Source organism: Oryzias latipes, chromosome 7 (genome assembly GCF_053564925.1).
Source record: "Oryzias latipes strain Hd-rR chromosome 7, Olatipes_Hd-rR_3.1".
Lineage (NCBI taxonomy): Eukaryota > Metazoa > Chordata > Actinopteri > Beloniformes > Adrianichthyidae > Oryzias > Oryzias latipes.
This window is the reverse complement of record NC_136243.1, coordinates 22,807,298-22,819,796: the sequence shown is the minus strand read 5'-3', so window position 1 is coordinate 22,819,796 and position 12,499 is coordinate 22,807,298. Positions and strand designations below refer to the sequence as shown.

The following is a 12,499-nucleotide window of genomic DNA, read 5'->3' as shown; positions in this document are numbered from 1 at the left end:
CTTTTATTTTAAACTATGCTACAGAATTACTTCCATAGTAGCACACCAGCATCCAAAAATTGAAAAAAGGAGAAACTTTATAGTCCGTATTGATGTACGGTCCCTCCAAAATCTCACGTGCATTTTTGTGATAATTGTGTCAGAAAAAGCTGGAATTTGCAGCTGTTTTTTCTAAAAGAGGTCCTGGAGATGGTAAATGTTTTTAAATCAGTGAATGGGTAATTTCCCATGGTACTGTGAGGAGTACACCTGACCATCACACTAATGTGCCGTGAGATATGGTAAGGTGTACCGTGGGAATTTACCCATGCATGCGATTAGTGTTTTTCAACCAGTGTGCCATGGCACACCTCATGCGCTTGCAGACAACTAAAAACACTGATCTAGTTGTCTGCAAGCGCATGCATGCATATAGAGCGAGCACAGAGCTTGTGGCTTGCCGTAGTAGCTTCTATGTCACGAATACAAGCATTTTTCCAACTGCATTTTTAATCTGTTCTAGAATTCCAATGATCTGAATATGGGAATACTCAGAAAGGCAATTTGAAGCTTAGTATTCCTTATACAGGTCCTCCATCATCAGAAAAACATTACTTTTTTCATCAAAGTACTTTCGAAGTGATAATGAAAAGTAATCTATATGACCAATTGGGATTATGGAATATCCATAAGATGTGTTCATGGAACAGAAAGATCTTATAGTGTTCTAAAAATGTGTGCTGAACATTTCTTAATGATTTAATTTGTACAACATAGGCAACCCTGAACTCATCTTAAGAGGACAGAAGTCAAAGACCATACCTGCACATGCTACTTGCATAACCGGAGTGTTTTGGCAGCCTTTCAGACATTTTCCCACCACGCCCTTTGAGTTTGCACTAGTGAAGCAAAGTGCATGACATCTGTGCAACCTCTACGAAGGAAGCATCTATGGTTATGGCTCAACTCAGCCCCTTCTTCAAATTGATCTAAAAGATAATTGTATCTGAGTGAGACATGAATAGACTTGGGAATAATTTTAACTAAATCAAGCATGTGAGATTATATAGGAGAAGGTAGTGTTTATTACATTTGCCGACCTCAGATTCAGACTTTAATTACCCATTTCAATCAATGCAGCTCTGCAAGTTTTAATGTCCTCTTGAAACATTGGCAGACTATATTAACGGAATCATATCCATTGCCAGGGATTGTTTTTGGCATGCGTCATTACTTTTTACAGATCCAACCCTCTTTCTTGGCAGATGTCTGATGTTTGAAAGAGTGAAAGTCAACCATTACTTGACACGTACAAACAATAAACAAAAGGACTTAAAACCACATGGCAGCAAGTTTTTTCCCCCACGTTTTCTGCAGGATGATTATTATATGACAGCAAACATGCATTGATGACCAGTTTTAAAAAAAAATTAAAAAAATTTGAGCAACGACAAATTGGAGCAAAAATGCTTGACAGCGAACGATCCAAGTGAAAACATTGGCTGGGATGTACACATAAGTTTTATAAAATGATCAGGTGCATTTTTATATTTTACATACAGAGGAGTGAATGTGTAAACATGAGGTGATAGCTCCCTCTAGCAGGACAAATAAGCACTGCAGTTTTTAATGATAGAAACAGAGGCTCAAAAAAGCATCCTAGGGATTCTAACATTAAAATAAAAAGTAAAGAAGTCAGGAAAAGATACATGGCAAACATTTTCAAAAAGTATTTTTTAACTGTCTCATAGATCCACTTTGCACAAAAACAATTAGCACATGATCCATTTTTAAAACAGAAAATTCTTCAGACATAGTCCTGCACAATAAATATGTATCAGCCCTCAAAGAAATATGGGATATTGTAAATGGCCTTAACATTACAGACATCGAGGACAACATTTTGACCAAAGGTTTTAGAAACACTGCAAGGCAATGCTTTGAATTTGAGTTCCTGTACATGTTTTTTCATGGTGCAAGTCTTTAATTTTTTTTTTTTCATTTGAAAAATAACCATTCTGATAAAAAAAATTGTTTTCAGGAATTTAGAAAAAGAGAAATCTTCTATTATAAATGTTTTTATTGAAACAACTTAAAGGAAAATATTAAATTATCCAAAGAAAAAGCCAATACTCAGACTGTAAATTCAAGATAAAATGCAACACTTCTGGCTGATCAACAGTAAAAATTAAATGACTGTCTTACGCAAAAAATAAAACAATTGGTAGTTATATGTACCAGTAGTGCTAAGAACGGAAGATAATAGTGTCAGATGAATAGTTTACAAGTGTTTTCAGTCAAGAATCTACCCCCAATGCATTGTGGGTGATCCTATATGGTCTGACATGTATGCTCCCAAAAACAAAAAACAAACCCACCATTTATGGTGTTTAGTGTAACACACTGTGCTAGTGAAGTACAAAAGTATTTTTTAAAAAAAATGCATGTATTAATCTTGTTTGGCCTATACAACAGTACCAATACAAATGTAGTGTACATATCCTATACATCAGTGCTCCTCAGCTTAAGGCTTTAAGAATCAAAGCACATTCTTATCCCAACTCACAGGGAGGTAGAAATACTGCAGCAAGCCCAGATAAGGAGTAAAAAAAAAAGGTAATGTTTCTTTAAGTGATAAAAGCAGTCCCTCCTAAAAAGCCTAAAATTAACCGGAGCACTTTTGCTGTTTTAAAACAAACACAAGGCGATATCTAAGGCACTCCCATGAGAGACCCCCCCTCCATGCCCTTAATTATCATGTACCACCAGAAATCCATCCTCTTCTCACTTAACATTATCATTTCAAAAATAAATACGACATGAATGTCTTAAATTGTAGTGCACTGTTCTCTGAAAAAGGCAGATTTTCTGCAAATTGATCCTTGGATCTTTGATCTAACTGACTAAAGTCCACAACTTCACATTAAGTTGGACCAAGAACACACCACTGAGGGCTCACTTAAAATGTACCTTAACAGACTACTAAAAACTAGAGAAAACAAATCATCCTTGTGGCAGGCTACATTAACACTGGCTTAATATCTTCGGATTCTTTTTTGTTGTTTTTAATTCATTCAAACTCATCTCTCACAACTCTTGATTATGCAGCAAATGCTGGAAAAAAGTCTGTGAATCCAGTAGAAATGACTTTGTGCAGATGCATTCCCAATTGTTGAAGACTTAAAAAGTAGGACAAAAGCGTCTTACATAGGCTTATATGAAGTTTGGATGGAAAAACATGCGCTAAGCAAACAACAGATGTGACAATTGGTCTGACTGTGGAGTAGGGGGCTATATTGTGCTGGACATAGTGTTTAAGATGTAAGTGTATAAAAAAAAGTCTTTAAAGTCTCTGCATGCATGAATAAAAACATGCCGCTAGTCGTTAACCAGTCGGTAAACGTGGTACTGTGCTCCGTGTTCACTTGTGGACACTTCAAACACAAAGGCAATGCACAGCAGAGTCTCCTGAGTTTCTCTGTTAGACACCACCTGACAAAAGATGAAAATACATGGAGTTACAAATACTGAGATGAACAAAAATCCTAATTTCAGCAGAACACGTTGATTTATATCATTAGAAATGTACAGGCAGATTACCTGCAGAATAGTGAAATTCTCTAGTACACTGTTCATCATGTATTTTTCTGGCAGGTGCTTCAGCTTGTGGATGAAGTTGATCATGTATTCACACATGGGTGAGCGGTGAATTCGAAACATGTACTTTCCTCCATCCAGGTGTGCATATTCTGTCTGCATCAGAAGAGTATGCATATATACGTCAAGCAGAAAGTACTTGGGCTGAATACAAATTGTTTGGCTTTTCCTTTTCTCACCTCAACCTTCTCCACCACTTGTTTTCCAAAGGAGCACACCTTGGTAGAAACACTGATGGTGACATTTTCCGTTCCACTGTACTGGCTGCTCACTCCATAGAACACGCCAGAACCTTCCTCGACGTCACTGCTGAGGTCAGCCTGAAAGAGACCCGACATGACGCACAAACAGTTGAACGCAGAAAGAACTCCAAATGTAACATGGGAGTTCACAGGATTTTGGTCTTAGTTTTAAATAGGGACCAACGAAGTTATAAACAAACCCAAAATTTGACGAGAAAAAAGGCGTTGTGCGGCCCTTTTTCATACAGCTCCTTCAAACCTCCTTTCTTCTCAGAGAATTTGTCGTAAATCTGCCTCACATCTATGGACTCCAGCACAGGATCGCTGTAGCCTGGGTTTGACGGCCCAATGTGTACAAAAAGGTGTTTGTACTGTAGAGAAAAAGAACCAGAAAATGTACAAAAAAATAAACAACTGTTTTACTTAAAAACCCTTAATCCACGGATGTTCGTACCGTCTCCCTGTCTCTCTGGGTCTCCATAAACGCAGAATACTCCAGCAGCCGTAGTTTCGCTGAGGCAATGGTTCTGTCTTGCCATACAGGAGGAGCTATAGTTGGAGGGCGAGGGGGCGGCAGTGCCTCATAACCTGTGGTACACAACATTATTACCCTTCAGTCCCAAACATAACACTAAAAATGTAAATTTACTTTGTCCATTTATAACCTACCAATAGGTGCAGGGACAGGGGTTGGTAGTGTTGTGTATGGAGGCTGTGCAAAGGGCTTAATGCTATCAAGATAACGAAAGAATTTCAACTTTAGTGAGATAGAAATCTTGTTCAATTCAAATCACTAAAAAAATAAAATAAAATAAACAAATTTGGCCCCAACACTTACTCCTGAGAATGTCCAGCCTGTCCCGGTACAGGACCTGGCCAAAACTAACAAGGGAGCAGAAAAAAAATAAGAAATGTTTCAATACAAACTTCATAAGTGGAATCACGTCTCTTTGCTTGTTGTCGTACTCTGACTGATGCTGGGAAGGGCGTTTGAGGTTTCATGACACTCGCAGACACAATCTGAGCAGACGACAGGTTGGCCACTGTCTGCAGCGCTTTGTCTTTGGACACCTGGTCCTGCATTAAATAACAAAAGAGAGAAAAAACACACACAATGAAAATGCCCCCCTCCTAAAATGCCTGCTTAACTAAAAGTTACCATCCAATCAGTATGAAACGCCAATTCAGACGGCAAGCAAACCGACATAACCTTTCAGCACGATGCAGTAACTATGCGAGAGGACAAGAAAGGTGGCAGAGCAGACCTAGAAGAAGAAAAAGCAGGCGAAGCACCAAGCTAGAAAAAAAATAAACTACATCACCGGCACTTCACTAACATCACTAAAACAAGAGAAACAAGCAGGGGGGGTTCAGTTTGCCAGCAGGATTGCATTGTGAGCAAGAAATGTGTTGACGCCAACCACAAAGCACACAGCCTGAAGCAGACAACTGGAAGTACTTATCAAAAACTTACCAAGTTCATGGCCTAAGGCAAAAAAAAAGACATGTAACAAAATCAATTCAGTATATTAAAAAAGGAGGCAACAGATTTAATGTTTTTGGGATTTAAGAAAGCACTCTAATCCCTGATCACTTTAAGGTCAAAGTTTAACATGAAAACACCTGCACCTTAAATAGTTACTTGATCAAATTCTTGGGAAACATAAAACTTTCATTTTAGAATTTTAGTAAAGTTCTATAAGACTTGTTACATACTAGAATTAAAAAGAGCTTTCTTTATTATCAGGCTGACAACCTTCATCTGTTAGAGCACAGAGAAGATGAGGATGTCGAATTATGCCACTCATAAAATAGACTTTTCATGAAAACATCTATACAGTGGTCCATTCGCTATAACACCGGTAATCTCTTGTGGTCTTGCAGTGTCACTGATTTTTTAGTGCAATTTTGCACTTTTTTTTTACAGTGCATTGTGTTCTGCATCCTGGTTGGCTGCTGACCATTGTCAAACAATCCCCTCCATGCTGTTTCTTGTACACTACAGAATGCTTTCAGCTTGCCAAATTTGCATAAATCTTTAATTGCTATCACTGTGACAGAAGTTCTACGAAGGTTTGAACTTTTAAAAGTAAGAAAAGGGTAAAAATGTGAATGTGGGTCTAAGAAGAGTGTATAAAGTTTGTAGTGAGGACTTATACTGCCTTAAAACAATTATTCAAAATAAAGCTGGCTAATTCGCAGATATTAAATGTTGCATTTTTGGAACATAACTCCGGTGATAAACAAGGGACCACTGCATTACATTTACAAACACAATTTCCATGAAGAACATGTGTGTGTGACAATACACCTGGAAGAAATGGTCAAAATACATGAAATGAATTTGGAAAGAAAGTGAAAATCGAGGAAGATGTTCAGGAAGAGTAGAGAAAAGCATTCGATTCTTCAGTGAGCACATCAACAAAGAGAATGATCTAAATAAATTAGATACTCAGAAATGTAAGCATTATTACAAACATGCATTAACTAAACAAACAGAGTGAAGTGTAGTGCAATAATGTGTCCAGAGCTGCATAATGATGGAGCTCAAGACTGCCATACACACAACAGAATTAAAATGAAAAAAACAAAACAACAAAACGGTAACTTTAAGAATTATTGAGCAGTCACGTATGATAACGCATGTATGATAGTCAGTTTTATCAGATGAGTTGCTGATAAATACCGTTTGTATTAACACCAGTGAAAGGTTGGCATCAGCACAAGACTCGCTGGGTTCATCATGCACCGTCAAATTAGTTGATTGTTAAATGAAAATGATGAGAAAGGAAAACCCAAAACGCTATTGAACGTTATGGTTAATTGAAGCCACACAGAGCTGCTAACCGTTAAGTCAGTAAGCTTGTGTACCTTGAGCTTAGACTGAATCTCACGAGACCTTCTTTTGGCCAACACTTGCAGGTGACTAGAGACCTGAAGAATGACAGCATGTAGGAAGAGGAAGAAGAAGAAGAAGACGGAAAGTGAGCGCCGATTCTTTGGTACCCACCTTGATGCTTGCCTGGTATTCTCGCACCCTCTTACGGGCCAAAACCTGGATGTGACTTGATACCTACAGGGTAAGGGTTACGCCCCCACACAAAAATAAACACACATGTTGGTTGTTCATTTCAAACAGCTGTGATCCATTAAATAATACTACATGATGGAAAATACCAGATGGGACACCGGCTTCATTCAACAGTGTGAAGCTTTACAACATTGGAACAACCATGGAACCGAATGAGTGTTTATGAATGACAAATGAGTGTCGGATGATTTCATGTGTATGTTTATCCATATGTGTAGTTATATGTGTGTGTATGGGTATCTGAAACTGAATGTGTATTCATTATAGTGTGATCAGAGCTATCATAAAGACTCGGTGCAATGGGTTTAGTTATAAATTTCAAATAGGGCATGGGGGGGGGGGGGGGGGGGGGGTTTATGAGCCTTTTACTCGTCTCAATCCCATTCGGATATTTCTTGTATTTTTTTTTAATCTTGTTCCATCTTTCCTGTTGAAGTATTTGTCTGGATTAAATTATCATCATCATTTAGGATGGCAAACCACAAAAAATGTAAAATAAAAATGATGTGCTCAGTTCAGGACTGCGGCCTTCAGAGATACCCGTCCATACCTGTTTGCGCGTTCGTGTCTTCCCTGTTCGTAGTTTTATGTAGCGAGCAATCAGCTCGTTTCGCCCTAGCAACAAGAAAAAAAAAAAATTAGACAGGCACAAAAAATGGGGTATTTCTGTTCAAGACTATAAGTAAATTACACAATTTATATTGGTATTAATATCAGGCTTTTATGTTATTTGTTAACTGAAACAAGTAAGCTTAATTAGAGGGATAAACAACAAAAAAGCAGTAACATTTTATATTCCTAGCATAAAATACATCTTTGTTTGTCTTTTAGTAATACATCACTTTATTGTACTCAAAGGAAGGCGGGACAGTTTGAAGGTTTTAGGTGACTGTGCTTATTGAATTAAATAACTTTAAGGTCTTTGCCAGAGATGCTGTAAAGGTTTAACTGACTAAATAATTAAAATTCAATCTGTAGCTGCATTTAGCCTTAGTTTGTGGCTGAGTTCACAACAAGCAGAAAAAAGTGGAAAAGATCGTGTTGTCATTGGAGTTTCAAAATGTGTTCAGCAGTGGCTATTCACTCAAACCTCTGGATCAGAGTGTAACAAGTGAATTTATTTCAAAATGCAGGGGCAGTAAACGCAGCTCAGGCCAGATGAGGCCTGAGGCAGATGACCATGGATGAATCTGCAGCTGGAGCTGCTGATCACCTACAGTAAAGGAGCTATGGTCAATGGTATCATCATCCGTGTTTCTGGGAAGCGGTCCAACAACTTAGGAGACTTCTGATGAATCACGCTGCTTTGTTTAGTAACCAGAACAAAGACTTCCCCCAAATCACAGAGAGGGGTGACTCAAACAGCTCTGCCCCAATTCCCAAAACAGGACAGAGGACCTGTTCCAGTTCCCCCCACCACTCCAAAAATGGCTTAATGCACATTATCCTTCAGGGATCACCAGAGAATAGGCTTTCACTCATTCACACAGATGGTTTGGCAGAGATTTTTTACGCTGGATGCCATTACTGACAACACTGTATTTTATCCGGGCTAGGAACCGGCACAGGGGACCCAGATGCGTACGCGAAGGGTCTTGCCCACACTGGATGAAGTCATTTTGGGTTAGGGTTAGCCCTGGGAATCGAACCCTGTGTCAGTCTTATGCTCAACCAACTAAACTATCCAGCTGCAAAAGAAAAGCTTAATGCTGATTATATGAGAAAATAACTATTGTGCTACTGAATAGACGTGGACACAAACCTGATGTTGGCTTACAATTTGCACATTTTTGTTGAAATTTTATCCATTTACTAACTAATTTAGCATGTTAAACATAGGGTTGAATGAATACATGTGTTAGAAAATTACGCAGGAAGGATAAACAAATTTCACACAGAAGAATCTAGTTTGAATTTAAAGTCTTCATCGTGTGTGAAATAAAAAGCTAAGAGTTTCCAGTTCTTCCAATAACTGAAATCCCACGGTTTTTTAATAATTATTAAAAAATGCTGTGAGGAATCAGTGTTAGTCATGACAAACACATTATTTGTATGACCAATTTATTTTTCCCCCCTATAATTTAAAATAAAACAACACCACTCTGACATTCCCACTTAAAAAAAGATAGGATTGCAGCTGCGATGTTTAAATAACTCTTAGTCCCCCAACATAATGTTAAATGTGTTTATGTATACCTTTGTTTATAAAAAGGTAAATGTGGGGCATCAATCCTAACTAAGCTTACATTCTCACAAAAAAAAAAAAAAAAAAAAAAAAAAACGACTGCAAAGCTTAAAGTAACATTCCCTTTTGGTTACAAGGATCTTCATACACAGAAGTATGACACCTCTGCAGTATATACTAACAAGAAAACCACCAGTTTGGTTTTATCATCTTGCTCGAAAGCACACAGTGATAAAAAAAAAAACGAAAAAACAATAGAAATCATTGAAGAATCAATGCTGGAATGAAGCAATCAAGCAGCCCCATTTGATGTTGAATGTCAGCTTGTCTTTTCTTTTATCCCGTTTCTGTTCTCTGACCCCGAGCAAACAGCCCTTTAAAAAAAGGATTTTCAAGAAGGACCAAAGGAGTTCCAAAGTGCAGATTAATGATCATTCCAAGTTTGTTTTAAAGTCAAACAAGCAAGACACACCAGGTAAACAAAAAAACAAGGGTGGAGGTTTTTTTTTCTCTTTGTGGTCAACTGAATGGTATGAGTGAAAACATTTTAGGGAGTTTGAATAGACTGCTAATTCTGCACAGACATTGAAAGTCTGGGCTTTCATGTAAACTATGAATAAGCCTTCGTCAGTCAGTTTTATGCAGTTGGAATGGTTACAAATATGCTACTAATAAAATTGATTAATGAATGAAAAATTATTAATAACAGTATATTTTTTGACCCCATTTACTTCCTTGTTATATATATTTGAATGTCAAAATTTATAGCTTCTTTTGGGAGGGAGGATGTGTTACTTACCATACATCTTCCCTTCATCTGATAGGATGATCTTCCTCCTCCCACAGGGTGGGTAGATTGCCAAAGCTTCCTGAAAGCTTTGTTCAATGTCTGGACTCCACACCCCTTCAGGGTCTCCGTCCAATCCACGGTCTGCCCCGTCTGCCAGCACCTCGCCATTGCCACTCTCCTCCTGTGCCCCGTCAGGGCTTCCACGGCAACTCCACTCCGACGCAATGATGACGGTTCAGGTCAAAACACCTAAAACACGGATCGCAAGTGATCATTTGCGATGGACATTTTAGAGTATAAGGAAAGAGAATGTAGAAAAAGAACTTAGTGCATTTGTCAAAACAAATTTGGAATTAGACAGGAATTACTGATTTTCTGACTTTTTAACCCCTATAAAAAACATGACTCTTTACCAAAAGGTAAGTTTTAGAGGTTTACAAATACTTCTGTTAGTTTTAGTTTTAATCTGACCTTGATTAAAATAGGCCAGCATTCATCCATGTACCTCATCCTTCCTTTAAACCAGCCGCTCCTCCATGACAAAGTAGACTAGTTAATGACTGCAGCTTCGTAATGAACATTATGCATTTAGAACAGATCCCAAATCTCCTAACCTCCCACAATCTCACTTCCCCATGGCTGTCGTTTTGATGCTGTGGGTTCAAAAATAGTTGTCAAGAGGCCTTTTCTCATGCCACTAACAAACAAAAACACAAAAGGTTTAGAAAAAAAGTGAATTGAATGCAGAATTTCATGTTGCATAGTGGAGCAAAGAATTTGGTAAACACCAACTCTGCAAGTTGTCCAACTTAAAACATTGAGAGGTCTGTAATGTTCATCATCGATCCACGTTCACTGTCAGAGAATGTAAAAATGAATCCCGAAAAATCAATTGTATAATTTTTCAAAAATGCATTAGTATAAAGATGCAGAGAATAAATAATTAGCTCCTACAAACTGATAAAAATAATTTCTAAGCAATTCTTCTATCCTCCACTCATTACCCATCCTAATGTCACCTGTTTGAACCGATTATCTGTATAAAAAGACACCTGTCCACTAGGGTTGTGCCGATGGACGATATCATCGTCCATCGTGATGGGTGACTGACATCCCGATGGAGAGACCACCATCGTGATGCCACGCCCCCGCCACGTTGCGCGTCGACACCATAAGCCGCGGTTACATGTACAAAATATCTTGATGGGATCAATGGTCAGATTAGAATCCAACCGTGTACATGGGCCCAGAAAAATGTTTTCAGAATATAAAAACGTTCACTAAGGTCACACTTTCCGTCGGAATAAATCATTCGCACATGCGCAGTAGGGTTTGAAAAACGGAAGGATATAAACTCCGCCGAGCGGCTTTTTTTTTCAAACTTTATTGTATGTAACAATTCAATACAAAACAATGTTAAACAGCGCCGAGCGGCTATATACATTGACATGTCAGCTCGGTAATATACGAGACGGTCTTCTAAACGTGCCTTTAATAATGTTACGGTTACTATGAAACACCTGTTCGCTCATCATTTGAATTTTAATCCGTGTGGTCAGTGCTTTTTCTGAACGAAGCCAGGATTAGCAGTATGCTAACACGGGCTAACAACATTAGCTTTGGGTGGTGCTGCTTGCTGGCTGCACGTAAACATGTAAGAATAACATCAGCCTTTATTTAGTCGGGACACGACTGGAAACACAAATCCGCGTGATTGTTTGAATGTTTTCTAAGGACTGAGCGACATTTCTGCTTTGAAGCTCAAACCGCTGTGTGTGCTGACGATCCGAGCTGTGCTCAGACACACACTTTTAGACCCGGTTCTACTAGCGGACTACTTCTTTTCTATTTTGTTTGTTATTTTTTTTGTTAAAGTCACTCCCCTCAGTTTATACTGGATCATCGCGGATTAGTCATCAGTTGGGAAATAAAATGAAAAAAGCAAAAAAAACAATAGCAGTTATATAAGAACGAAAATGTAAAAATACCCCCCCCCCCCCCCCCGACGATGTCATCGTCCATCCCGATGGTTGACAGCAAACATCGTCAACGGCCAATTTAAGGGACATCGCCCAACCCTACTGTCCACACCCTTAAACAGTCGGACTTCAACTGCTCCACCATGACCAAGACCAAAGAGCTGTCTAAGGGCACCAGGAACAAGACTGGGATGAACTAATCTAAAATAAGATAGCAGCTTGGTAAGAAGATATCAACTGTTGGAATAATTAGAAGAAATACAAAGTCACAGATAGGGCTGCACGATATGAGGAAAACTTGCGATATGCGATATAAGTGATCAATATGGCGATAACGATATAATTTGCGGTATATAAACAAATAGAAAAATAACCAAAAACATAATTCCCATTTCATTGCAACAGTTTAAAAATTATACTCCAAATGACCCTCATCGACATAGGTGACAATCGTCTAACATAATAGGCCTCCATCTGATTGGTAAACAATGGGTAGGCGTCCATCTGATTGGTCAAAACATAAAGGGATTTATTTGATGCGTATGCTTCAAGCTGCCATAAGATTGTTTTAACACA

At 38.4% G+C, this 12,499-nt stretch overlaps 1 protein-coding gene across 8 annotated transcripts in view; it reads right to left on the bottom strand.

Moving 5' to 3' along the window:
* Nucleotides 1-1,482: 1,482 nt before the first annotated feature.
* The window catches only part of tead3a (TEA domain family member 3 a), a 23,699-nt gene continuing 12,682 nt past the window's right edge, over nt 1,483-12,499 (bottom strand). For 3 of the 8 annotated variants that reach the window (XM_078949857.1, XM_023956628.2, XM_023956629.2), the window contains exons 2-12: nt 9,954-10,193; nt 7,520-7,584; nt 6,889-6,951; nt 4,845-4,955; nt 4,717-4,760; nt 4,548-4,609; nt 4,333-4,466; nt 4,079-4,249; nt 3,816-3,956; nt 3,580-3,732; nt 1,483-3,471 (exon numbers count right to left, since the gene is read on the bottom strand). In XM_078949857.1, coding sequence (XP_078805983.1) covers nt 3,358-3,471; nt 3,580-3,732; nt 3,816-3,956; nt 4,079-4,249; nt 4,333-4,466; nt 4,548-4,609; nt 4,717-4,760; nt 4,845-4,955; nt 6,889-6,951; nt 7,520-7,584; nt 9,954-9,960 — 1,065 coding nt within the window. In that variant the 5' untranslated portion in view covers nt 9,961-10,193 and the 3' untranslated portion in view covers nt 1,483-3,357. Of the gene's footprint in view, nt 3,472-3,579; nt 3,733-3,815; nt 3,957-4,078; nt 4,250-4,332; nt 4,467-4,547; nt 4,610-4,716; nt 4,761-4,844; nt 4,956-5,352; nt 5,365-6,749; nt 6,952-7,519; nt 7,585-9,953; nt 10,194-12,499 lie in introns of all 8 variants that reach the window. The other 5 variants (XM_023956626.2, XM_078949856.1, XM_023956627.2 and 2 more) reach the window with 4 other exon arrangements.